This window comes from Pseudochaenichthys georgianus, chromosome 22, assembly GCF_902827115.2.
Source record: "Pseudochaenichthys georgianus chromosome 22, fPseGeo1.2, whole genome shotgun sequence".
NCBI lineage: Eukaryota > Metazoa > Chordata > Actinopteri > Perciformes > Channichthyidae > Pseudochaenichthys > Pseudochaenichthys georgianus.
The window spans coordinates 11113965-11140335 of record NC_047524.1 but is presented as its reverse complement, the minus strand read 5'-3'; the positions used below and the strand labels follow the sequence as shown (position 1 = coordinate 11140335).

Genomic DNA, 26371 nt, shown 5'->3' with positions numbered 1-26371 from the left:
CTTAAAGGTAAGGGAAATACAAACTTAGAGGGCAATACAGTATGATGACGTACTCCGTCAGTAGCAATCCATGGTAGTTGACTCCAATGTCAGCTTGCCTTTTAACCTGTAGCAAGAAGCTTGAAGTTTGGCCCAAAAATGTGTATATTCTCTTCTGAAAAATGGGAAAACACAATAGTTTAGTTAAGCATATATTCCCTTAGACAACATCTGAGCAGATGCCAGTTACATTTACATTGTAGTTATGCTGTATGTGTTTGTGAATGCATGCACGTACGTATTACAATGACAGACATATTCCATACAGTATCTGTTGCTAGGACATCCCTTTTTATGTTGGCATGAGCAGGCTGTGTGCTCTTACTGATAAACCACCATTAAATCACTAACAGTCCATTACATCTATTATTCCTTCTCACCTTGGAACTAACATTATGATGTGAAAGTAACAACAGAGACATTTAACCTGTGTTGACACAGTTGAAAGGTTTTTACTTGTATGTTCACTTTGAACGCAGCCTTTTCTTCTTACTCTTAAATCGTCGTTACTGTGGAACGGTCTTCACATTGAGCCACAGTTCTTATGGAGACTGCCACGAGAGATGAGCCTGTCTGCAACCACACAGATGCATGGGACTGGGTTTACACCATGCAGCCTGCCTACATGTCCATCATCTGCCTCTTTGGAGTGATCGGGAACTCCTTTGTGCTATGTGTGTTCTGTCTCCAGAAGCGACGCAGCACTGTGGCCGACATCTACCTGAGCAACCTGGCAGCAGCTGATCTCCTCATGGTCTCCTGCCTGCCGTTCTGGGTAGCAACAGTTATCAACAAGTTCCACTGGAGGTTTGGGGAGCCCATGTGCCAGCTTATCAACATTGTCATTGGGATGAATTATTATTGTAGTGTGCTGTTCCTTACGCTTGTGAGTGTGGACAGATACCTGGCACTTACCAGGCCCCTAACCCATGGGAGAGGGAGACGGGCCTTCTGGGCACATGGGATTTGCTTCACTATCTGGATTGCTGGGGTCTTGCTCAGTATCCCTGCTGTCTTCTTTCGCTCCGTACAGTTTTTCCCTGATCTGGGCGTTGAAGCATGCTACCTAGCATATCCACATGAAGGCTGGAGACTGCGCTACAACGTGACTGTCAGCACTGTGGGCTTCCTTATCCCCGTTCCTATTGTGTCCTTTTGTAGTTACCACATCACTAAAGTCCTTCGCCACAGCCAGAATCTGAGAAAAGGAAGCAGAGGCAGTGTGGAAAGCAAAGCGGCATATCTTGTTCTTGTTGTTTTGGCTGTGTTTATTCTCTGCTGGCTGCCCTACCAGCTTTTGATCTTCTTGGACACCTTAGATCATTATGAAGTTGTCTCTGGATGTACTTGGGCGTACGTGTTGGACATTGGAAACCAGTTGGCTACTTACCTTGGTTATAGTAACAGCTCATTAAATCCTTTCCTGTATGTGATTGTGGGGAAGCACTTCAAGCAGAGGGCAAGGGAAGTGTTTAGACGCGTGCTGTGCAGGAGGAAAAGGGAGTGTGGGAAGTCAGGTCGCTCCAATGTCAATCTCAACTCAACTAAACAAACTGAGAGTACTAAATTCTAAATCTACACACACACACACACACACACACACACACACACACACACACACACACACACACACACACACACACACACACACACACACACACAAAGAGAAACGTATCTATCTATCTATCAGTTTAAATTAAGTACAACAAAAAAAACAATTCAAAAGTCAATCATAAATCCACTGCCATTTGAAAGCCATATTTGGACATTTTGGGAATACTCTTATTTGGTTTTTGCTAGAGGTTATATGACTAGGTCAATACTACTCTTATTTATAGGCTAAGTGTGGAGATACAGCCATAATCCCATTAGCTTAGCATACGGACTGGAAGATGGGAAAGGGGTTATCATTGTGGTCGTGAGGTGACAAAATGTGCCTACCAGTACCTCTAAACCTAACTAATTATCATAACATCCGTGTTTGATACAAACACTTTAAAACCATACTATGTCGTTTTTTGCACTTTTTAAAGAATTAAATAAATGAGATCATGTGATGACACGTGATCTTCGAGGACCTCTTCCAAGGCTTTTTCTTAACTTCACATGTTGGAATCGGCTCTATAACTGATGCAACAGATATTAAGAGTAATAAATATGTCATATATTGTATCCTGCCGCTGTGTTATACATGTACGTATGAAATGTTTTCCTTCTGCAATATCAATATAACAGAAATGACGTGAATAGTATCACCCACAAAACATTTGAATTCCAGATAATAAAGTGTCTATTAGGGCTCTAATAAAGATGTTTTTCAAGTTAGTTAAACTATTTATTGACTGTTTCTTGTTTTCAATAAAGTATCATCTGTAATCCTCAAAATAAAAAAGAGTTTTTGTTTGGATAATAATGAACTGTGACAATGAGCCAGATTTCCTTTCAAAAATGTTTAACTCGACTGCATGATTCAAGCATGCTGTTATCATTTTGACCATAAAGGATGCAGCCTCATCCTCATTTTTAGATGACACTTCCCACTGCATACTGACAGCAACACTGTTTATATGTTGTATTCTGTCTCTGTTTGTTTGCTATTTAGTTGTTAACCATATCAAGTTGTTATGACGGCTTGAGTTGGAGGGACATTTAGAATAGAATAGGACAGGATAACATGACGGTACACGGATAAATAGGAACATGACAACCTTTGTTGGGATTAATTAGGCTATGTATTATCTGTATATGCAAAGGTAAAACTGATACAATAAAAAACACGTCAATCCTGATAATCGATGTGATCGGTTGGATAAAGATTTCTATCAACTGCACGTTATCTTCCCTTTGGACACGAGAATTGTTGTTGTGATAACATAGAAACACTCTGAATCCCTGTTTCACATTATCATTCATTTGATTGTTCATATAATAAAATACATAAAACTACCTTACCTTACCTAACCTTCCTTGACAGTCTGCACTACTGCTAATGGAGTTGAACACTCTCCAACACATTTGGTGCGATGCAGTTTAAGGCTGTCTATGACACTATTTGTGCATAGAGCACATTTTGACTCTCTCCTAAACAAGTTGATATATTGCATACTAGGTGAAGAGTGAGGAAGAATGCAACTGTATACAAAATCACTCGTAACAGATCTCTCCTCTGACTTGCTTTGCACTCTCACTGGGATCTCAGTGTACACATGAGCCCTGTCCCAGACATGCCTGTTATCATTAGCATCCTGAACATAGGAGGAACATGGTCATGAACAACACGGTAAGAACTTATTCATTCCATATTCTTTCCTTTTTTCTTTTTTGAACATCAACTTATATGTACTTTAAAGATGCTCAGAGATGCTAGATAGTCTTTCAGCATAGACTCAGAATGACAATTAATGATGTAGACTGTTTAGCCTTTTTGGTAGCACAACATTATTATTTTTCTCGGGCACTTAAGCTATCTAAATTTAAAACATTTTTGTGTATTTTCCAACATGTCTTATTTATTTTTGTTGAAGCTAATATCAAATGTTATGTCTCTGATGCAGTAGCTTTCAAAACGTGTTTTTCTCTCATTAAAAACGTTTTAATGATGAAGCATGCACACATATTTTTGTTTTCTAGCCGCCAATTATGCTTGTAGCTGTGGGGACATTGTGGTCTGAAAACAGCAGTGCGTCCCGGCCATCAGAGTTTCCTATCACTGCAGAATGGGAGCTTGTCCGTACCATCATTCCCCCGTACATCTTCACGTTGTCTCTGTTAGGCCTGCTCTTAAACATCTTTGTCCTGGGTGTGTTCTTCGCCCACAAGGATCGACTGACCGTAGCAGAGATCTACCTGAGCAACCTGGCGCTGGCTGACATTATTCTCCTGTGTGCCCTCCCCTTCTGGGCCATGAACATCCTCAACAACTTTAACTGGCCGTACGGAGACGTGTTATGCAAACTGGTCAACTCCATCATCATCCTCCATTTCTACACTAATATCTTCACCCTAGTCATGATTAGTGTTGACCGCTACCTGGCACTTGTAAAGACCATGAAGGCCAGGTGGCTAAGACGGACACTCTATGCCAAAGTGATCTGTTTCCTCCTGTGGATTTTAGCTCTTGCTTTGAGCACGCCAACAATGGTTCACAGAAAAGTGACGTTCATGCAGGAGATCGGAACAATGTCCTGTATTTTGGATTATAGTCAAGGCGACTCTTGGAAGTTGGCCCAGCAGATTCTGATGAATGTTGTTGGCTTTGTACTGCCTGTTCTGATCATTGTTTTCAGCAGTGGGAACATAATCAAAGCTTTAGTTCAGAGAAAGGAGAGGGTTGCATTCCATGACATTAATGACACAAAGGCCACAGTACTTTTGTATGCTGTCACACTACTATTCTTACTGTGTTGGGGCCCTTTCCAGGTCTTCACCTTCCTCGACACACTCTGTGATGTCAGAGTGCTGGATGAGGAATTGTGGTTCCATGCTCTCGATATAGGAACCCAGATTTCAGTGTATCTGGCCTTCCTCAACAGCGCCCTGAACCCACTGCTGTATGTCCTCTCAGGGCAGTACTTTAGGAGGAAAGTGTGCGCCATCTACAGGAGGACCAGACATTATCGCAGAGGATCAGATACGACAATATATCAACGCTCAGTTGTGTCCACTTACATTAACAGAACAGAGAAAATTAAGCCAGTGGTCATTCTAAATGCATAGGATCCCATTACATTCTCGACTTGCATAGCTGATTACGGTGAACATCTTTACAGTATACAGGATATGAGTCTCATAATTGTGCTTTCACGAGACAGTTAATGGTCTTATATGATTAACCAGCACTATCATCGGATGTTTCAGACTGTTCTAATGCATAAATAATGGACACAAGAGATAATGGCTGTAATTTGCAAAATACATAAAAGCAGATTTTATGTTTACACTTCTATCACGTTCTGAAGAAATGCAGTATGTATCTAACGTCATTAAAATGACTCGAAAAGTGCAGTTTACATTCTGCAGGCCAACCAAAGAGAAAGGCCACCCATGTACTTTGTGTGTATTCACATTCATAAATCCCCTTGTACGGTATATATCATGACATGTTAACAAAACATCTACTCGGTGACAAACACATGCAAGCTTTTCTTCAGTATCAACAGTCATTATTTAAGTATGTTTGTGTCTTGCTGGAATAATGTGTGCAATCAACTCAATTAAAGTACTAACATGCAAAGACATAGCGTAAGGCAGTGCTTCTCAAACTTTTTTCAGTAATGTACCCCCTTTGAAACATTTTCTCAGCCGAGTATCCCCTGACCGACCCCGAACATCTGTGATAGAAGAAGCCTATAAACATAATTACAATATAGTGATGTTCCATCAGTGTGTGATTTATTAACTCCTTCATGCATGAATTACAACAAACTAAGGATTGTTTCATCTTTGTGCATGAAAAAAAAGAACATAATACATAACGATTTTTCCAAGGAGTTTTTCAATTGAAGTAATATATATATATATATATGTTTAACAAACCAATGAACAAAATGATATATTATGAAAAACTATAAAATACAATACACAAATTTGACATGTTTATATGAGGACCCCCTTGGTGGTTCTAGAAATATTTTATATACAATTGTGTTTTCTATTGTACTAAGATTTTTATTTTATTTTTTAAATCTCACGTAACCCCTGCAGTACCCCAAGGTACCCCTAGGGGTCCGCGTACCCCCATTTGAGAATCACTGGCGTAAGGCATAACCTGTTGCAAACTCATAACTTTCCTAAACTTTTGTAAATGGATCCAAATGTATGTATGTATTGTAAAAACATTGTTGACACCTTCTGTTACATACATTAAACAGTATTAGTCAAGCAGGCCCTCTAACAGTGTCTACTTCAAGGGGGAATATGTGCCCTTCTCTCTTTTCAAGATATATGTTTCTTGAGTTTAAAAAAGCAACCACATTTCTTATCTTTGTTGACCTCCAATGGTCTAATTCCTCACTGTATTTTACAGAATCACGCCACGTTGTGTCAATGTTCACTCTATGCAGAAAGCTAACTTGTATTAGTAAAGTCTAATCATTTGAAGTTATTAGTGAAGTTCACTCCTGAACCGAGGCGTAAATACTTTAAAAAGCTGAAACCAGAGTGAGGATGAAGGCGGGGTCTCAACAGCTGTTGAGACATCTGACATCCTTTTTCATTGGATTCCTTTCCCTTTCGGAGAGCATGTCAGAGGCAGACCGAGGACAGTGAAACAAAGTATTGAAGCAGTGTATCTGCACAAGAAGAAGAATGGCTCTTCCGTCCACAAGGTAGGCATTAACAATCATATGGTTTGTATATTACTTTCTTAATGTTTTAACACGATTGACTGTTGGAATGTTAGCATGGGTTATAAATAAGGTTCAAGGCTTTTTTTTGTCATTTGTACATAGCTACAGTTTAGTTGTGACAATGAAAATCTTAGGTCACAGGACAACACAATAAAACAGATGAAACAGATCAAATAGTGCAAGTCAATCAAATAAAATATAATATAATAGAAATAGTGCAGAATAGTCAGTAAAGTAATTTGAATATTGATAGATATAAGTTGCAAACAGATGGATGATATGGATGATGTTCTTTCAAAAGTTCAGGTGTTCAACATGACCTGTGGGATGAAACTGAAATTTAGTTTAATATCGGCACCACATTTAGACACAGTCTGTTAAAATGGAAGACAGTATATATGTTACTTCCCATTGTAAAGCGTCCTTGGGTTTCGTGAAAGGTGCTATATAAATTGAAATTATTATTATTATTATTATTATATGTTTTTTCCAACAAATGAACAGTTCTCTAACTGCATAGTTTGTGTCTCAACATGTTATTAGATGAGGGTTAGATGTTAGACGATGGTGAGGTGTGTACTATGTTGATGCATTTTAGAATTACTCTTGATGCATTTATATTGAAAACATTTAAAATAGTAAATCAGTGGTGGCAGGTTTGGACATTTACTCAACTACTGTATTCAAATGACGATACTTGTACTTTACTTGAGTATTTAGAATTGCTGCTAATGTATACTTATTTACCGTTAATCTGCATATACAAATATGATCACGTATTAAAGAGAACAATCCTAAGAGGGCAGGGGCATCCCTTGGATTCCACTTCCAAAATCGTCAAAAGTCAGTTTTCTTTGTGAGAGCCAAATGTAGTTTGAAGATCAGAGTAAACCAGTCAGAGCATGTTTGCTCTCCAGCTATTCCTTATTTTGTTGAAATTCAAGATGTGCTATCCAATTCCACAGAATGAATGACATATTCACAACATTTATAACAGTTGTCGAGGGGAGAGAAATAAAAAGCCTGCAATAAAAGTTATTAAAAAAACCATTTCAGTACTTTTTGTTTTGCTTATACATAAACATACATGTATAAGTAACATCCTTATTATTATTTTGTCATCCTTTTTATTCATCATAAACTAGTCTGGCACCTGCATTACACTTGGAATACAACTATTTCACACTGTTCAGTGTAACTGTGTTTTCAAGCATTATCTCAGCATAACATATTTCAAAGGAAATGTTGAAGTTCCTTGAATTTGTGTTTGTTTAAACATTTTGTCTTGTTTGCCTTCCTCTTACTTCCACAGCATCCTCGCTGACTTCAACACTACGGCTATAAAAGGAGAGCAAAACAACACGAATGGGAGTCAGTGTTATAGTGACGAACCACATTTTTGGCACACCTCCGTGCTGCCGGTGTATATCCTGCTCGTCGCTGTGCTGGGAATTGTGTTGAATGTGTTTGTCCTCGGAGTTTTCTGTCTTCATAAGAAGTCCTGTACCGTGGCTGAGATCTACTTAAGCAACATAGCTGCTGCTGACCTCATCCTGACGTCATGTCTGCCCTTCTGGGCTGTGAATGCAGCCAACAAATTCAACTGGCCCTTTTCTTATCACCTGTGCCGACTGGTCAACTTTAGCATCAACATGAACGCCTACTCTAGCATCTACTTCCTCGTTTTGATAAGCATAGATCGTCGCATGGCACTGACGGACCCTCTGTCCCATAAAGGAATATCAAGGCCAAAATATGCCAAACTGGGCTGTGTGCTGGTGTGGGGTTTCGGCTTGCTCCTAAGTGTCCCCACACTTGTCTTCAGGGAAGTGAAATATTTCCGTGAAATGCAATCTAATATATGCCATATGGCTTTCCGAAATGTCACTGAAAGGGCTGTGTTTGATGTGATGCAGTTTACATTTGGCTTCATCATCCCCCTTTTCATCATCTTCTACTGTACTATACAGATTCTTCAAGCTCTGAACAACCGGATATTTGAGGGGTTAAACACCCAGAAGAAGGAGCAAAAGGCCACCACTCTGGTGCTGGCGGTCCTCCTGGCGTTTGTGATCTGCTGGATGCCATTCCACGTGACAAAGACATTACGTTTGCTGAAAGAAGTTAAAGCCCTGACAGGGTGTAGCCTTGAGTACGCCCTTAACATCTGCAGCCATGTCTTCATGTACCTCGCCTTCTTCAACAGTGTTCTCAACCCGATCCTCTACGTCATTGTAGGACAGCAATTTCGGCAAAAAGTGAGAGGACTCTTTAAACAGTTGAGATCTACCAGAAAATCGTCCGTTAACATCGCATGCACAAACTCAACCCGGATGAGTAGTGTTAGACCTCAGTTGTCTGTACTGAAGGACCTTTCTTAGGAGCTGTTGTTTTTGTTCACTTACTTTCACATAATGAAGTTATTAGTCATGTTCCCCGAAGAAGATATGGAACAGTAACTTAGTCATTTAGAATTTAGTCAGAATACACATTAAATACAATCCTGTCTGATGAGAGGATGTTGTCTCATACTCAGACCTTACTTTTTATTTCAGAATTAGATTGGTCTCTCCAAACTGTTTTCTTCATCTCATCTTCTTTGAGCAACAGGAGGAAACCGAGGGGAAGGAGGAGAAAGATAACCATAATATTTAGCAATATGTAAAATCTACTAACATTAATAGACCAGAGGAAATCAATGTTGTGGTCACCTTTTAATGCATGGGGTTATTACAATTTGAATGCCATTAGTAATGTAATGTTCAAAAGAGATGGAGACAGACTGTGTTTCTTTGTAAATGCATGTTATGAAGTCTTTACATGACACATAGTCTGTGTGTGCATATATGTGCTTCTGTGTACTGTCAAATGCTGTTGTTCTTACTTTCTTTATTATATTTTTTATATTTTAATGTACATCCGAAAAACATACTCTATATTTTCATATGTCTTTCCTGGTTATGATAACATTTTAGATAAAAATTAATTCCTGCTATTTGTTTATACAATGTCATTACTTTCATGCAGTTTGAAATCAAGCCAGCACTATAGCAAAATGATCAATGACCTTTTTTTGAAGTTTATTTAAAATTGAGTACACCCAAAATGTGATAAATAATCTCGCATTGGGTTTATGCATGCCCAAGTTATAATAAGGTCAAGGTTGGACTGAGCTGTGAGTCTGTTAACTTAACCAACCGGTTTTGTTTTATCTTATAATCATAAAATGTGTATTTACTGAGTTGTTCTTTGTAATTGCTCACGTAATAAAGTAGTGACCATAAAAGCAATGAGTCAGACTTAGTGATAACATCTGTATGATTGTGAAAGCTGTTGGTTGTTTTTAACCTGGAACATTTGTATTGACGTCGCACTGTTCCCAGAACTAATCCTAACTCATTGAATATAACACTTTGCAAATGCAGAAGTAGCCACAAAAAAACACAAGAGAGTGACATTACAGAATACCTTAAGAAAAGCATCCACACTTCCACACTCCAGATGCATTCTCTTCACCAAACTTTAACTCTAGCTACTTAGTCTTATTTGGTGAGCTTAGATTCTTAATTATTGGATAAGTAAACGTTCAACCCTCTCAGCCATCTCAGGCTTTTTAGCGTCACCATATTCTTGTAAATGTAGACAACAATCCACCCCCTATTCCGTGTTGCTGTATGGCCGGCCCTTTGTTCCTGGCTTGCCTGAGGAGCTTTGCCAAATTTCCTATCCAAATTATATACTTTTAATTCAACTTTAAAACATTTTTTAATGAAATAATAACTTTCTCTCTATATAGATCATAACATCTGAGGTTAATGGTAGAACTATTGTAGCTGACAACACAGTGCAGTGTCCATGTCATCCTACAAACACTCAGGTACAATGTAACGTTTTGGTTGGCCTTATCATGATCTTTGAAAGCAGCATACAATTACAGATGTCTACAATGAAAGCATTGGATGCTGTTTACATTATCAGCAAGGCCAAACATTTTTTAGCAGGAACTATTTGCATTGCCAAGCTTATCTCAGTTCACCAGAATACAGGGCTCTCCATTTTAATCCACATTCAGGTTTGGTCATCAACACATGAGGATGGACGCAGCTCCTGTTAACCAGACTAACTCATCTACCTCCTGCACCGTGGAGTCCTCAGTGGAAACGCACATGTATCCAGCTGTTTATTCTCTTTTTTTTATTGTGGGCTTACCGGCTAACTGCCTGTCTTTGTATGTAGCCTGGATGCTGATGAGGAATGGCAACAACATGGCAGTCTACCTCTTCAACCTGTCCATCTCTGACCTGCTCTACACTATCTCTCTGCCTGTGTGGATAGAGCTGGCCCTGCAGAGACCTCTCGGTGGTCTTTGCAGTCTGGTGGCAGTGATCATGTACAACAGCTTCTACGTAGGCTCGGGCCTCCTTTGCTGCATCTCTGTTGATCGCTACCTAGCAGTGGTCTATCCTCTCCACTTTCACTGGGTCAGAGAGGTGCAGACGGCAGCAATAGTGAGTATTGCCCTCTGGACTCTGGAGATTACCATTCACATCATCTTGCTTGACCACACGGGGGCACTGCAAGCTTTCTCCTCAAGAAACGTATGTGATGAGCGAATACCCATGACACAAGAAGACGGCAACCTCGCCCTTACACGTGTCACCCTGGGTTTCTTGGTCCCTATTTTCATCATGACCTTTTGTTTTCAGCAGATCATGCAATCGCTCAAAAAGAACATTTCAATCCTGACAGTGGAGCGCAGGAAAGTGGGACTGCTGCTGTTTTACCTTCTTCTAACCTACATCGTGGCTTTTATGCCCTACCAGATTGTCATGCTGCTGAGAGCCATACTGGAGCCAGGGACCTGCTCCTGGGCCACAAGGCTTAGAGATCCATACCTGGTCACTGTCGCCACGACAACCATAAATAGTACACTGGATCCCATAATATACTGTTTAATCAGCGAGAGCGCTCAGAGAGAGTTAAGGAAAGCTGTAGAGAAATGTTGGGGAGTTTTTCTGAGAAAGAAATTGTCAGAGAGTTCTAATCAAATTCAGTCAGTTTCCTAACCAAATTATCTATTTGTTTACATTCATTCATACATACATTCAACCCATAATTGCAAATCAAATTAAATATTAATGACAATATTGTATTGAGGCGAGGATGTCTTAGATCATTTAGAAGAGCACAGTGCTGTTTCTATCCAGGAAGGAAACTAAAATGTATCCTATGTAGGGGTAGTACATTTATAATACTTTAAATATAAATACAGTCATTTACATTTACATACACAGAGATGTTGTATTTCCACTTCTGAGTGGGTATTTTATAACTGTAATGTACTGCTTTGTTTGATTTTGAACAAGATCATTTTGGCCTTTATTTTTCTTAATTGATTTTATGTCTGATAATAAAACTTGAAAAGCAGGAAATCTAAATGTTCCTCTTTTGTTATGTTTTTTTTAAGTTAATTTCCTTTTTGTGGGTTGGTATTACTTTGGAAGATCATTATTTTATTAGTTAAACTTTGATTGGCTAATAAAAAATGTACTCAGAGCAAGGAATGTGGATTTTGTCCCCCTGTCACTTACACTGACATTTCTTTATGAAGGGATCTCCTTGTAGGCAGCATGGACCGGATTTAACAGCACACAAAAATACTTTAAATGTAAATATAGACTTGTGAGAATAAGAAAAGCCCAACAATAATGTATGTGCCTATAATTTAGGAGCAGGTAGGCTCAGCCAACATTATTACGCTATGGAAAAAATAACAGCCTTTATCAGACGGGTTTATGTCTATGTTGACACACCAAACATGAAGACAAGCAGTGTTATATAGACTTAGTTATTAAATTAAATCTGCCATGTGGTCTGTAACACCGGTAGTTTGTTCTGCCATGGCCTGTCACCCAGAGTAAGACATACGGTACTCAGGGACGACTCTTCCGGTTCCTCTGATCCGCCTGACCAAGCAGTGGAAGAGGAGACAACCGAATGAATCCACTCTGCATCTGCTTTAATGTTTTCATGTTGCCCTTAATTACTTTTATGGACATAATTTGGAGCGGAAACACTTCTGAGTAAAGAGTAAGTAGATCTTTATATGAGTTCAATTTAATTTGTGGTTTATTTGATCTGGCTAGAGGAATAAATGAATGTTTATGGTGCATTTGAAGCCTAAGTATAACAAAGGTTGTTCATGTTCTAGTCCATTAAGTAGACCTTTTATTAGTTATTTGTAACCACTCAAAATGCATTAGTTTTAGATTATTTCCCACCTTCCAGGGGTCTATTGGTTTTGATGCATTTCAGAAAAGTAAAACAAAATACTTTTAGTCTTGATTTTATGTAGATAGTCTATGATAGCAAACATCTGATCAACAATTGCTTTTGTCACACCATGTTTTTGTAATGCGGAAATGCAGGATGTGTTGTGAAATGACCCTCTTCCATAAAAGTGCAACATTAGAGATTTTAAAACGACATACTACTAATTAGTGATGTTACGTATTGCGCCGAGGCTTCGGAGCGTGTGTCGAGTAATCCCCGAAGCTTTTTGTGAAGCATGTATCGAGGCTTGCATCGTTTTGGGCCAGTGACGTCATCGATGACAAACGAAGCCTCGCTGCCTGTCGATACCACGTGACTGCTTCACGAAGCGATTCAGATCGGTTGAACCGGTGAACCACAACGCTCATAATACCCATGGATGTATAATAAGAACCATATTAGTAGTACTAATGTTACGGTGTGTGTAGGAAGCAGGACCCAAATGCAGATTAAAGTGTCAAAAATAACTCCTTTTATTTCAAGGCTTAAACTATTCACAAAGACAGAACAGAACACTCACCGAAGAGGTGAACAAACAAGACTTTGTTTGTTCTTAAGCTTGCCACAGAAGACATTATTGAATGTGACATAATTAGCTTGTTTCTTCCCTTGTTTCTCTGCAAAGGTATGAGCACATAAACTCCACATCTGCAATGGAAAACTTAACCCTGAGGTCAAATCATTCAGAATGCTACCCAGTTGATAGCGCTTCAAGGAGGAGGTCGTTTATGTTTTTTCACCTGGCTATCATCGTCACTGCCATCCCATCCAACGCCTTCTCCCTGTACGTGTCGTGGCAGCACATCAGACAGAAGAATGGTCTCGGTGTGTATCTATTTAACTTGGCGCTGAGTGACCTGACCTCCACCATCGGCCTCTCCATGTGGCTGGACTTTCTGTGGAAAGGACTTTGGATCCACGGAGGCTACGTTTGTATGCTATCTGTCTACTTCCTCTACACTAACTTTTACACCAGTGAAGCTCTCCTCTGCTGCATTGCTGTTGACCGCTACCTAGCAGTGGTTCACCCCTTTAAGTACACTTTCTTGAGGAAAGTGAATACTGCAGCAGCAATTGGTGTTGCCATTTGGTTGTTGGTGTTCTGTTTTAACGCTACAACCATCTCTTGGGAGGACTCATACCATGAGTACAACAAGTTTGCAGTGTGCTTTGATATTTTGCTCCCGCTGTCACGGAACCTTGTCTGGGCTAATCTAGCACGCTTTATCCTGGGCTTTATTCCCTTTCTCCTGGTGGTGTTTTCCACCTGGGGGATCTGGGAGGCCGTCAAATCCAATCAGGCCACAAAGGAACGAGAACGTAAACGTATCCTAAAGCTGCTGACGGTAGTTCTGCTCTGTGTTTTGTTCTGCTTTGGGCCTATCCACGTCATGATGCTCCTCCGCACACAAATGGATGACTGCAGGGAGGTTGCATGGCTCCTTTACCCATACAAAATCAGCATAGCTCTCTCCAGCTTAAACTGCCTTGCAGACCCTCTCCTTTACTGCTTCATTACTAGAACGGGGAAGGCAAATGTCAATCAGGTTGTTCTATTCTTCCAGGTAAAGAAAAGGAGCAATGATGAAGATGTGGTGTAGTTTTAAAAAAAAGTAAATAGCTAAACTATTATGACAAATGTGTGGTAAGATTTAGAGTTAGAGATTAAACTATATGATCCTGAAGTTTGTATCAGTTGCAGACACATGGTCAAATGTGAGAAAGTTGTCAACTGGTAAAGATTCTCAGCTATTACGCGACAAAGTTGGCAGTGTTGATATGTGTCTTGTTGACGACAAATCTCATTACACTAAACCAAACAATGGGTTACTCTGTCTCTAAAACAACTTCCTGGTACCGGTCTATTGCACCCGAACCCCAGAAGAAGTGGTGGAAGAAGTATTCTGTTTTGTTTTTCTTAGAGTAAAAATACTTTTAACATTCTGTGAAAAAGATACATTCAAAATCTTATTTAAGTAAAAATATATCAAAAGTATTATCAAAAATATGAGTACTCCCTGTTGTTATTGTCCCTTGATGTCAGTCTTTAAAAAAGAAGAAGTTTAACTACTGCACATAATAAGTCTCCTTAAGTTAAAGCTAAATTCTGCTTTTAGGATGTGTGCCGTGTCACACTTCGACCTTTTGACACACACATACATCGTTCTGCACACACCAACATGTTTAAACTGACAGTTTACTTTGCTTGCTTGCACCTCTGCTATCACGGCAGACAGCTGTGTATACACTTTATCAGCATGGACTTACATGCAACAGCTGTTCCAAGGAGGAGTATTTGTATAACATCAAAGCTATTCTTTTATATAAAATGCTCTCTACTGTATAGAAATTTGCACCATTTGTAGTTTGAATAAAACATGAGTAGGAAAATAAAATGTATAACAAACCCATTGACTTTAATCACTGGGCTATGACCACAAATCTGACTGGGGTTCGATTTAAGCTTATCTTACAACACCATTTGAATTTTGACAAAAAACAAACGAGTGGTTGTCAAGGGAAGTATATATTTGAGTCAATTATTTTCTCCTTTTCTAAAAAGCTATTTCTCTTAAAGAAAAAAGGACATATGACTGTAAAAGATTAATAGAAGCTGCATCACTCACTTAGAACAAATGGGAATCTAATGAAGTTGCAAAAAGAAAGGCTCTTTTCAGTAAACAGAGAATTGTTTTTATAAACTGGTCAAATGTGTGGCAGACTAAATGTGGATATATGTGGCTCTCTAGTGGACAATTATAGTAGTGCAGCAAACCGTTTACACTTTGAACAGTGGTTCATTTCCATTTGCACATATTGTTTCATGACACAACCTGTAGTGTTTTATGTACTCCAATTAAACCTCAAATGGTGAATATATGTCTTGTCTTTTTTTAATAACATGAGTGAGGATATAAAAGGTGGCCTTAGGTGGTCATTCTGGTATGTGTAAAACACAGAAACAATACACAGTCATGCAGCTCATACACACATGCATGTACAAACAAACACACATGCACACACAAACTGTGCAGGTATTAAAATGACACACACAGTTAACCAATAGGCAAGGCAAGTTTATTTATATAGCACTTTTCTGTACGCGACAATTCAAAGTGCTTTACAACACAAATTAAAAGACTTTTTAGGAATAAATACAGTAAAACACATTATATAATGGCATTTTACAACAGGCATTGCAAAGATAATAAAAAATAAACACCACAGGTATACAATACATGTTTAAAAGGCATACTGTAGTTCGAATATGATCATCTCAATTAAAAGCAGCGGCAAAGAGATATGTTTTTAGTCTCAATTTAAAAATAGTAAGCGTTTCTGCGGACGTGCATGATTTGGGTAGTTTGTTCCAGAGTGTCGGGGCATAACAGCTAAATGCTGCCGCTCCATGTTTTGTTGTTACTCTCGGAACCGGAATAGAGACCAGATTTCTGTTTCCAGGTGACAGGTGAGTCCCATTAATGTACACTCACACGCTTTTCCTGGTGCTATTATATATATATATATAATAGCACCAGGAAAAGCGCTATATAATGTTTTTATTATTATTATTATATATATATATATATATTTAATGTAACATTTAATGTATTAAATGACTCAAAAGTGGGCAAATCTGCAAGATTCCCCATCTAACATTTCCCGTGTGTAACATTTGAACTTCACAACAACAAAGTCAGGCAACGAAAGGTGTCCTTCCATGTTAGTCCTTGTCTTGCCTCTTTATTCTTTCCATCCATTCATCCATGTCAGATAATATGCTTCACCTATCGCTAAATAACCAGATGGAGGTTATAAAGCCCATTCGAACATCCATCTTCACCTCTCACCAGTGTCCTTGACTCTGGAGTAGACAGCCTTCATCATGTAAAGCACAGGTGTATGTAGGGATAGAGTTAGCTGAGGATCAATGGGCTTCTTAAGTGAATCCACCTGGATGTTGGCAGAGATTCAACAGTTGCTTAATGGTATGAGGGTCTGCTCCTTCTCATCCATGAATGGTGGTCTTTTTTGTGTAGTCACATTTAATGAAGCATGATGCTTGTTGGAATAACTATAGGCAAAGTGTACAAAGGCAAGGCAAGGCAAGGCAAGTTTATTTATATAGCACTTTTCAACATAAGGCAATTCAAAGTGCTTTACAAAAAATGAAAGACATTAAGCAAAAACACAAAACACAAAAAAATACAAAGCACAAAAAAATACAAAGCAAGTTGCAGTACTGTAGTTGATCCTTTGTTCAAAGTGTTGGGGTAAAAAACATCAACAGTGAATCCGTCTGTATTGACCAGATTACTCCTGGTATCTTGTCATTAAAAAGATCCACCTCTTTGGTTGGGAAAAAAAACACATCTCGAATCAGGATGCACAGCCACATTTTGGCCAATCCCAAGCCTGGCAGCTATGAGCGATGTTGGCAGGAAGGCTGTGGGGGCGGTCATGGTAACATACACAACCATGTGCCTCAATCTAAACTGAATACGCAGATGTGCTGAAGAAAGGAAACAGATGGAGAAATAAAGTGTAGAGTCGTGATGTCAATGTTACATAAGCCACTTTTTATGTAAACTTATAATATATCATCTATGTAGTTTCACCCCAGTGATTTTAATGGTGTTTATACATCTATAGACTGCACTTGCTACACCTGTAATACATCCTTCTTTATTGACTCTTTAGAATAAAGACATGCAGTAACCAGAACTGAAACAGAAATGTAGTCTCTATCTCCAAATTTAAAATCTAGCTCATAGGCTGAAGGCTTAAAGAAGAATCTGTAAATGTAGTTAGTTACATCCCACGAATTCATATTACACCTCTTTTTACTTCACAAGTATCTCACCTGCCAGACACGTTGTCAGGCAGATTTCACACTTCTCTCCCAATGCATTTCATGTCAAGCATGCTGGGCTCCTCCTGTGACTGTCTGACACTCCCCGCAATTCTTCCTCTTCATCAGGGAGGACACTGTTGCTCTAAGCACTTTCACACTTTCCACACAACAGCTCCCAATTCCAGCAACAACTCTCAAAATCTATGTGGGATAACAAAAAGTACTTGAAGGCAGGGGGTAGTTGTTTAGCTTGTTCATTTCAATAGACATCTCTGCAACACAATACATAATGAAGACGACATAATGTCAAAACGATTTCTGTTGCTGAACTTATCTGGTTGCCATACTCAGTTATCTGAAAAACCACATCTTTCTTTTATACAATGCTGGTTGTACTCTTTTGTCCTTTCATTCTATGCTACTTTTGCAAGGCTTTCCTTGATGGTGAAACATGATCATTTACATGTTTTAAGGGAAGTGAATGTGGGCATGAATCACTTGATCAATGTTTAACAGGCAGTGCATTTGTTTTATGCTCTCCATCACACACAAGCGACTTCTCAATCTGTTGTTACCCTTGCTGAGATTGCCTTATTAAAGATCACTTATAGATTCAGATGTGTGTTCATGTATGCAGGCCCATCCCTGCAGGGTGAGACACAAAAGCTATTTTCTCATTCATACACACACTCTTACAACATACAATTCTTCATAGTTTTGTGATTGTACGGAGGCCCTCGGGAAAATTGCACAGCTCTCTAATGGCTCACTAAGAGCTGTAAAGCAACAGCACTCTGATAGTTGACATCAGTTCATGTTTCTTTAACGGTCACTGCGCCAGACAAAAACTGGCTCCATAAAAGATGCTATTTGGCATCAGAGAAGTTGTAAGGCCATGGAATGTTCCGTTTGTCTCACTCTAGCAAAGTGTCATGATTTATGGAGGCCAGATGGATCAATATACTTTGCCAAAATATCAAACACATTCATGCTTCTTTCTATTGCATACAAACGCCAATTTCAAACCACTCCATACATCTTAATGTTCAGGTTTCATTTTAAATTGCACCTAAGACTGCATGTACAAATGGGACATATGCATTCTTCTTCCTTCCCGGCTTTCACTTTAACCAGTCATAAAAGGAGGCCTTTGGGTGCAATCAGATGAGGGTAGGCACCCATCACACTTCCTTTCATCCCCTACGGGGGGTAAATAAACACAGTTGATAGAAGGAGGTTCAACACTATGCATGCACACAGGATGAACAGAGGTAAATGGAGGAAGAAGGGAGCTGTAGAGGAAGACCTGCTCCACCCCACTCCTTCCTGCAACCTACGCTCCACTAATACCAACCTCCTGGCTCAACCAATCAAAACCAGGCATTGAACATGGGGCGACAAAGCCATTCTCCCTCCCTCTGGAAATTCTCTCCCCAAACACGTTCTTGCCAGTTTCAAATCTAAACACACCTTTTCAGAACTGCTTTTAATGCATGTTTCATATTGTGCTATATATATTTTGTGTTTTTTTTATATAATATAAAGTGTCCTACCCATTTACTAGAGACTGCACATGCACAGTTTTATTAACAAATAACAATGAATATGTTAATATACTACATAAATGATCTTTAACTAAATTATATACATTCGTGTACATTTTCTATTGAGGTTCTGAAAATGCATTCCCACACAAATGTGCATCATCATTCCTGCTTCAGCTCATCCTTCAAATCATGAAGCATGACAGCATGTCAATATTTATAACTGGGATTGTATAAGGGGTGAAAAATAGTTTCTGTTACCTCAGAGCAATGAGTATTCCAGTTGATCAGTTATATTTGAAAAGTGTATTCTTACATAACAATGTATATGGGAGGCCAACCCAGTCTCATGGCATTTCGTGTTCACCAACACGATTTTGAATCTATTGATTCGTGTTCACCTACACGATTTGCCCCTTTTTGCGTGTTGCACAGCACGATTTTTTTAAAAGCAATGTATTTCTACTGGTAATGTGTTTCGTGCCTGCAGGCTGCAGCACGTCTTTTTCTCCGGTCGGGTCGTGGAAGACCGGAAGCTGTGTGGTTCATAAAAACATGTTCTTACTCAATATCAAGCCACAGTTATTGCTTTTATTTTAAATCGTATAATTTCGGACTTTTGTTGCCGTCTGTGAGGAAAATAAATGGGGCTCAGAGCCTCAGGATACTGAAATCTGTATTTTTTAAATCTTTTTTTCCTTCTAATTTGTTATTCTTTTCAAAATAACACACTGTTATTTACTCACCAATAACACACAATTATCCTTGCTTTTATTTATTGGTTTGATTCCAAATTGATTAATCTCTGGCTTTTTTGGCGTCCGTCAGGAACTGAATTTCAAAATAAATATAACCGGAAACAGACGTCGGCATTTCGAGCGATTACCCAAGATGGTTTTAAGCTCGCTGATTGGATGTTTTAGCCGCAATTAGTGCTGCGTACCGGTACGCCGAACCGGTACTGGACTTGTAAAAAGTTTCGGTTCAAGTCCGGTTAAAACCGGAACGTCGGGAACCGGTACTTGGACTCGCAAAAAAACTAGCACTTACGTCTATTCTGGTTTCTGTGGTTATTTAAACATTCCCTGATAAACGTTATTCAGTGTCAATAAATGAGTGCTAATCCCAGTGTGCTCAGTGTACAACATCACATGTCATTTCACCTTCAATTCACGGTTTGAAAAAGTAGCATTTCGCCACATGCTAATGCTAACCGGAAGTGAATAATTTTCAGAATAAAAGTATTAAGTTAATAGTGTGTACTTCCGGTATTTTCAGAATAAAACTGATTTAAATTAAATAGTGTATTTAATTCAAAATTACGCCATATCAACATTGATTTTAATTTCTAACAGTATGTATGTATATCACTATGTATGTAGTATGTACTGTATAATGTACACATGTAGAGTTGTAGAAAAAATACATGGTGTACAGACAGTACAGTACACTCTGACTGTACAGTCACTACAATGTAGCCTATACTGTATAGTAGGTGTGTAACAGTGTAATGCGTATAGTCTACTCTACACTCTACCTTTCAGCAACGTTTTAGGCTCAGTCAGCTCAGGGACTGTTTGGTTACTTTAGTTTGGTAAATGAAATAAATGTTTGAACTTTGTAGTAGTTCACTGTAGTTGCTGTCATAAGTCATTTGTAGACTAAGTGGCAAAAAGTTTTTTTTTTACATTTGTACTTTGTAGAGAAATGTAGACACAAGTTGGAAGGGAGCACAATAAATCTGATGAGTTTGAATTTGAGTTGATTGAGTTAATTTTCAATTGATAATTAGCTCACAATAAGTTCACTTTAGTTACTCACACAACTTGACACAAGCCATGGGTTCAGGTCCGGACTTATAAATCCGGACCTGAACCTGAACCTCTGGACTTGAGTCCGGACCTGAACCTGAATGTGAGTCCAGGTACGCAGCACTAGCCGCAATGCATGCTGGGTTTTTCCAAAACTGAAGAAATGCCGCCGAAACTGAATACTTGACGTGGATCATAAATATATCAACAATTAAACAACATCTTCAATTTCTCTTCACACAATACGTCTCCTTGCAGTATCATCACTAATTCGGCTGACTTTTACATTTGATCTAATTCACAGATTTATTTATCTAAGTTATATTTACACCATAACGGTGCACAGCTGATATAAAAGGACTGTAGTTTTTAAAGATATTACTGATTTTCTTTGAATGTAAGAATGTAAATACTGAGTCTGAAATAGTATAACAATATGCTGTAAAATTATGTGAAAGCATGCATAAAACTATACATCTTCAGATGTTGTACATACATAAGCCTACACTAATAATACAAAGTTATTATGGCTGTGTGTACCTTGTGTGCACCTCCTAGTGGTTAAAGCACGTTATTGAATTATTGTTTTTATGTTATATTTGATTAAAAAAATATTACAGTAGTAGTACATAATTTCATAGGGGGAAAGTATAAATATAGAAATATAGAATATAAAAAATCAAGAAGATACTATAAGTGATCTCTACAATAAAACAGTTTAGTGCAGGATGTACAAAGATATTAATAGGAGGAGGTACAAAACAGAAAAACGAATTAACCTTTATTTAAACATTAAATAACAGATTAAGGTCTTCTTTTAAATAAGAAAAAAACTTTGGGGGTATCTATCTACAGATAAATATTAAGCCTGACAAAGTACTTAACGTCTAATATATTGCTTTCCTGCAATGTTAACTATGTTGAAGCACTTATTTTAACTGATATTATACATATGAATTATACTCTTATGTATGTAGATAGAATAAGAAATGTGCAGAATATGACAGTTTAATGGTGGAGGTACACACATATTGATAGATGTCTTGTAATGCACTGTTGAGGAACCTGTGACCCAAGTTTTTCATTCATTGCATAACGACACCGTAGTTGTGTAAATGATATGTCAATAAACCTTTGAAAATCTTGAAAGGGATGTGCATAATAGCCATAATATACAGTCTTTAATGAACTATTAGTAGAGAATAACGAGTAATGAATATACTTTATTACTCGTTTCCATTCATGTCAATTGCAGATACATGTTTAGTCTTCTCAAGCATCAAATATCTCTCCTGATTGTTGGCCCTTGACAATCACCTTCCATGAATTTTACTCAGGTGTAACTAAAGTCTGATTTAAGGGTTGTTTATATTTCACATCATTAATCAGAATCTGCAAAGTAACTCAAATAAATGCAGTGGAGTAAAAATACCAGGTTAACCTCTGAATTGTAGTGGAGTAGAATTACAAAGTAACAATGAGCTGTCATGTGGGTATATATTAATGCTGCGCATTATGGACACAAGCGATTTTCACCCAAATATTAATTATATGTTTTACATTTGATAACACCAATGTGTTTAATACTGGCAACTTCTAATTGTGGGAAAAACGAAAACGTTCAGTAGAGACGTCCCATAGAACATTTTGCGAAACACAATAGCCAGCATGTGTAGTTCTGGGGGGGTGTTCGATTCCAGTTTTGGATAGTCTGGCGTGATTTCGTTCCATTTCACACAGCTGTTTGACGCTCTGCGTAACCTTACGGGGACTGTAGTCCTAAACGATAAGTAAGTAAGTAAAACTTTATTTATATAGCACCCTTCTCAACACGGATGTACAAAGTGCTTTACAGTACAGTACACAGTTCTACAAAATGTAGAATAAAAGGCATAAAACGGCAGCAGGTAAGACGTAGGATAAAACATACGACAAAACAAAATAAAAAAAAGAGAAAAAAAGAAGACAGCCACTAACTCACCTCCTCCGACGACCCAAAGGCCTGTCGGAAGAGGTGGGTCTTTAACCGCCCCTTAAAAATCTCTATTGAGGCCGAGGTTTTCATTATTCAGCTATTTATAATAGCTGGGGATTATGGGTAGTGTAGTGTCTTCGGCCATCCTAAACTCAGAAATGTTGACAATCGCAATGATGCTCGAAATGTCCCTTATCTGTTTCCGGTTATTTTTATTTTAAAATTCAGTTCCTGACGGACACCAAAAAAGCCCGAGATTATGGAATTAAACCAATAAATAAAAGCAAGGATAATTGTGTGTTATTGGTGAGTAAATAACAGTGTGTTATTTTGAAAAGAATAACAAATTAGAAGGAAACAAATATTTAAAAATACAGATTTCAGTATTCTGAGGCTCTGAGCCCCATTTATTTTCCTCACAGACAGCAACAAAGTCCGAAATTATACGATTTAAAATAAAAGCAATTATTGTGGCTTGATATTGAGTAAAAACATGTTTTTATGAACCACACAGCTTCCGGTCTTCCACGACCCGACCGGAGAAAAAGACGTGCTGCAGCCTGCAGGCACGAAACACATTACCAGTAGAAATACATTGCTTTTAAAAAAATCGTGCTGTGCAACACGAAAAAAGGGGCAAATCGTGTTGGTGAACACGAATCAATAGATTAAAAATCGTGTTGGTATGGTACACGAAATGCCGTGAGACTGGGTTGGGGAGGCACAACTTTGAATGGAAATACAAAACATCGTATTTTTAATCTAATTATAATTCTTGAATTGTATATATGACTATTACTAATTGCATGCATGGCACTTTTAATCATCACCTCTTGTTTGTCCAGATATTTCAGTTTCCTGTGTTTCTTCCAGCCTCTTCCGTATTGCCGATTGATTCTCCAAGGACATGAGTAAATACACTAATGAACAACAAAAATATGAATAGAAAGCAGTTGTTGAATCATCATATGTGTGAGGGAGGGACAGATGTAAAGCTGGATGGGCAGAAATATAATGAGAGACACACATTGACTACATGCATTTCCTAGAGACTTATCCTAACCTTAACACGAGTTTCCTCCATCAACCAAACCCATCAATTTGAGTAAATATTGTCCCCTTGAAAACCGTTACTGAACTGATTTTGGATATTTGTACTTTGATAACCATTAATCTGCCTTCAATGTTGACCATTTTCTGGATCTTCTCGGGGATTCTTCAAGTCCCGCCAAAGTATGTGTGACGTCATTGCAGGCACAGCGCTCCAGCTGCACCGTTCAGGATCCCAGCATCTGCATGTAAACCATGGATGTATAAACGCACGACGGCGCACGGCACACAGCAGCAAGCTCAGACAGCGGTGACAGTTTAATTTTGAACGTGTCTGAGAGCTCATATGAGGCTGAAGGATCGGTTTATGTTGAATCTATTAGAAGTTTAGGAATGAGGTGCGTCAATATGGTCATGTAGCCAGTGGTGGACTGGGACTAAAAATCATCCCGGGACTCTCGACCGGCCCACTTCGGTACCGCTAGTAAATTGTCAACGGGGGGAGTGGGGATGTCAGGGGCGGCGGGTGCTGTAGATAGTAAATGTAAATATTTGTGTCACTGCATCCTGGTATAATACAAATATAATGTATAATGTCTGTGTCTTTGACATTAGCGCTGCTAGCCACCTGTGCCCTGTACTACGAAGCCAGTTCAACATACCCTTGATATTATGTTTGAGTAACAAACAAACTAACAACAACAAACTAACAAACGAGATCTCGCTAAGCGGTCCTATGACGCTGGTTATCAACTCGGTAAATCAAGCCAGGGTTTCTCTCTCCAGCTGAGAGCGCGTTCACGTCTAAGACACGAGTGGATCTGACTTTAATTACATTTGACTCGAGTGTTTCGTCAACATAATGTGTTGCTTAAAATAATACTTCTGCATACAGTATGTGACACTGTAAGTGTTGCACGGCCAGATACGGCTCAGCTGACTCAGATAAGGAAATATATGTTTATGATTAGTGCTGTCAAAATTATCGCGTTAACGGCGGTAATTAATTTTTTGAATTAATTGCGTTAAAATATTTAACGCATTTAACGCATGTGCAGAATGGCCCGCCCCATACGTGCCACCAGTGGCAGCGCCAGGGTATGGCTGGGGTAGGCTACACCCATACCAAGAAATGGCTTAGCCCCACCATGAAAAATGATGTTAAAGTAAGCAAAATAAAGTCTGCCAACTCGCGCGGAGTAAATTGCACAGACAGCAGTTAGTAAGATTGATTTCAGTAGCCGCGGTTTTGAAAACTTTTGTCACGTAGTGATCGTCTTCTCAATAGAACATCTTTGATAACGGCGTGGTGTTGTTGCAGGAAGTCCCGACGCAGAATACTTTTGCTGTAGTACAGGGCAGAGCCAGATAATAGTAATAATATGGCTCTGGTACAGGGGTGCACATAACTGGTACGCAGGTTATGTGCGTAATCTGAAATGCGTACCGTCACTTGTGTCACAACGCGCATTTGCGTACCGACGTACTTGTGAAGCTTTTCCAGAAGGCGGTTAGATCACCGGACGACAGAGTCGGTCTCCGTGTGCACAGACAGGGCTGCTGTTAACGTCGGTCTGTACAACGGATTTGTGCCAAAACTACGCCAACCGGCTGCGGAGGGAGACTCCCCCCCCCCCCTTCACTGGAGAACTGCGCTAAAACAGCTGATCACAACGTTCACACTCTGTGGTCACGAAGTACTCCACTAGCCCCCCCCCGTCGACTTTCCTGAAGTACTCCCCCGTTGATAGAAATCAACACGTAATGAATTAAGACCCCACGGTTTGATGATTGATAGGTGTGTGGGTTGTCTTTCATTTTGACATGCAGACAAATGTTATAATAAACATAGATACTGTATGTTAAATTGATATATCCGCCTTCTTTCATTTATCTTTCCATTCCCACAACAATATACATAAATAAATGGCATATTTTGGACATAGTTCGAATGGTGATTAATCATGATTAATTAATTTTTAAGCTGTGATTAATCTGATTAAAAATTGTAATCGTTTGACAGCCCTAATTATGATATTATATGATCGATGATCTGATTGATGATGTAATATGAATGATAAGTGCGACACGTCGGCATCTTCTCTGCATACGGCAGTTTAAACTGTATTTCCTTTATCCTGTAATATGACTTGAGAGATTTAAACTTCGCACACTGAGTTGATCTCTTTTCTATAGACGCCGGAGGCGGGCAGCGTCAGGTAAAAAAAGTTATTTAGCCTTCTCAAACCTGAGCCTCACGCGCCGCCTATGGGGGATGTGCTAGTGACTTATCCGACCGGCCCACTTCGGTACCGGCCCATCGGGATTCGTCCCGATGGCCAGTCCGCCACTGCACCCAGCCCACGTAAACTGTCAACGGGGGGAGCCTCGCTGCGGGGAAACGGTGGACCTAGTAT

General features: G+C 39.0%; 5 protein-coding genes across 5 annotated transcripts; all 5 read left to right on the top strand.

Moving 5' to 3' along the window:
• The first annotated feature begins 583 nt into the window (after positions 1–583).
• LOC117468003 (B2 bradykinin receptor-like) lies at positions 584–1612 on the top strand. The gene has a single exon (XM_034111955.1). It carries the CDS (start codon positions 584–586, stop codon positions 1610–1612), a length of 1029 nt encoding a protein of 342 aa, XP_033967846.1.
• Positions 1613–3678: 2066 nt separating this feature from the next.
• Positions 3679–4755, top strand: bdkrb1 (bradykinin receptor B1). The gene has a single exon (XM_034111081.1). It carries the CDS (start codon positions 3679–3681, stop codon positions 4753–4755), a length of 1077 nt encoding a protein of 358 aa, XP_033966972.1.
• A 1523-nt stretch (positions 4756–6278) lies between these two features.
• LOC117467731 (B2 bradykinin receptor-like) lies at positions 6279–9661 on the top strand. Its single transcript, XM_034111566.1, has 2 exons — positions 6279–6365; positions 7699–9661. Exons 1-2 carry the CDS (start codon positions 6346–6348, stop codon positions 8765–8767), a joined length of 1089 nt encoding a protein of 362 aa, XP_033967457.1. The 5' UTR covers positions 6279–6345; the 3' UTR covers positions 8768–9661.
• Positions 9662–10651: 990 nt separating this feature from the next.
• Positions 10652–11452, top strand: LOC117468002 (G-protein coupled receptor 4-like). Its single transcript, XM_034111954.1, has one exon. The coding sequence runs from the start codon at positions 10652–10654 to the stop codon at positions 11450–11452; it is 801 nt and encodes a 266-aa protein (XP_033967845.1).
• Positions 11453–12286: 834 nt separating this feature from the next.
• Positions 12287–15595, top strand: gpr65 (G protein-coupled receptor 65). The gene is made up of 2 exons (XM_034111952.1): positions 12287–12303; positions 13345–15595. The coding sequence occupies exons 1-2, from the start codon at positions 12287–12289 to the stop codon at positions 14318–14320; spliced, it is 993 nt and encodes a 330-aa protein (XP_033967843.1). The 3' UTR covers positions 14321–15595.
• The last annotated feature ends 10776 nt before the right edge of the window (positions 15596–26371 follow it).

Bases quoted from the DNA above. Each gene is read 5' to 3' on its own strand.
- LOC117468003 (XM_034111955.1), top strand. From the start codon at position 584: ATGGAGACTGCCACGAGAGATGAGCCTGTCTGCAACCACACAGATGCA.
- bdkrb1 (XM_034111081.1), top strand. From the start codon at position 3,679: ATGCTTGTAGCTGTGGGGACATTGTGGTCTGAAAACAGCAGTGCGTCC.
- LOC117467731 (XM_034111566.1), top strand. From the start codon at position 6,346: ATGGCTCTTCCGTCCACAAG. The intron at 6,366-7,698 runs GTAGGCATTAAC...TTACTTCCACAG, and splicing joins ATGGCTCTTCCGTCCACAAG to CATCCTCGCTGACTTCAACA.
- LOC117468002 (XM_034111954.1), top strand. From the start codon at position 10,652: ATGGCAGTCTACCTCTTCAACCTGTCCATCTCTGACCTGCTCTACACT.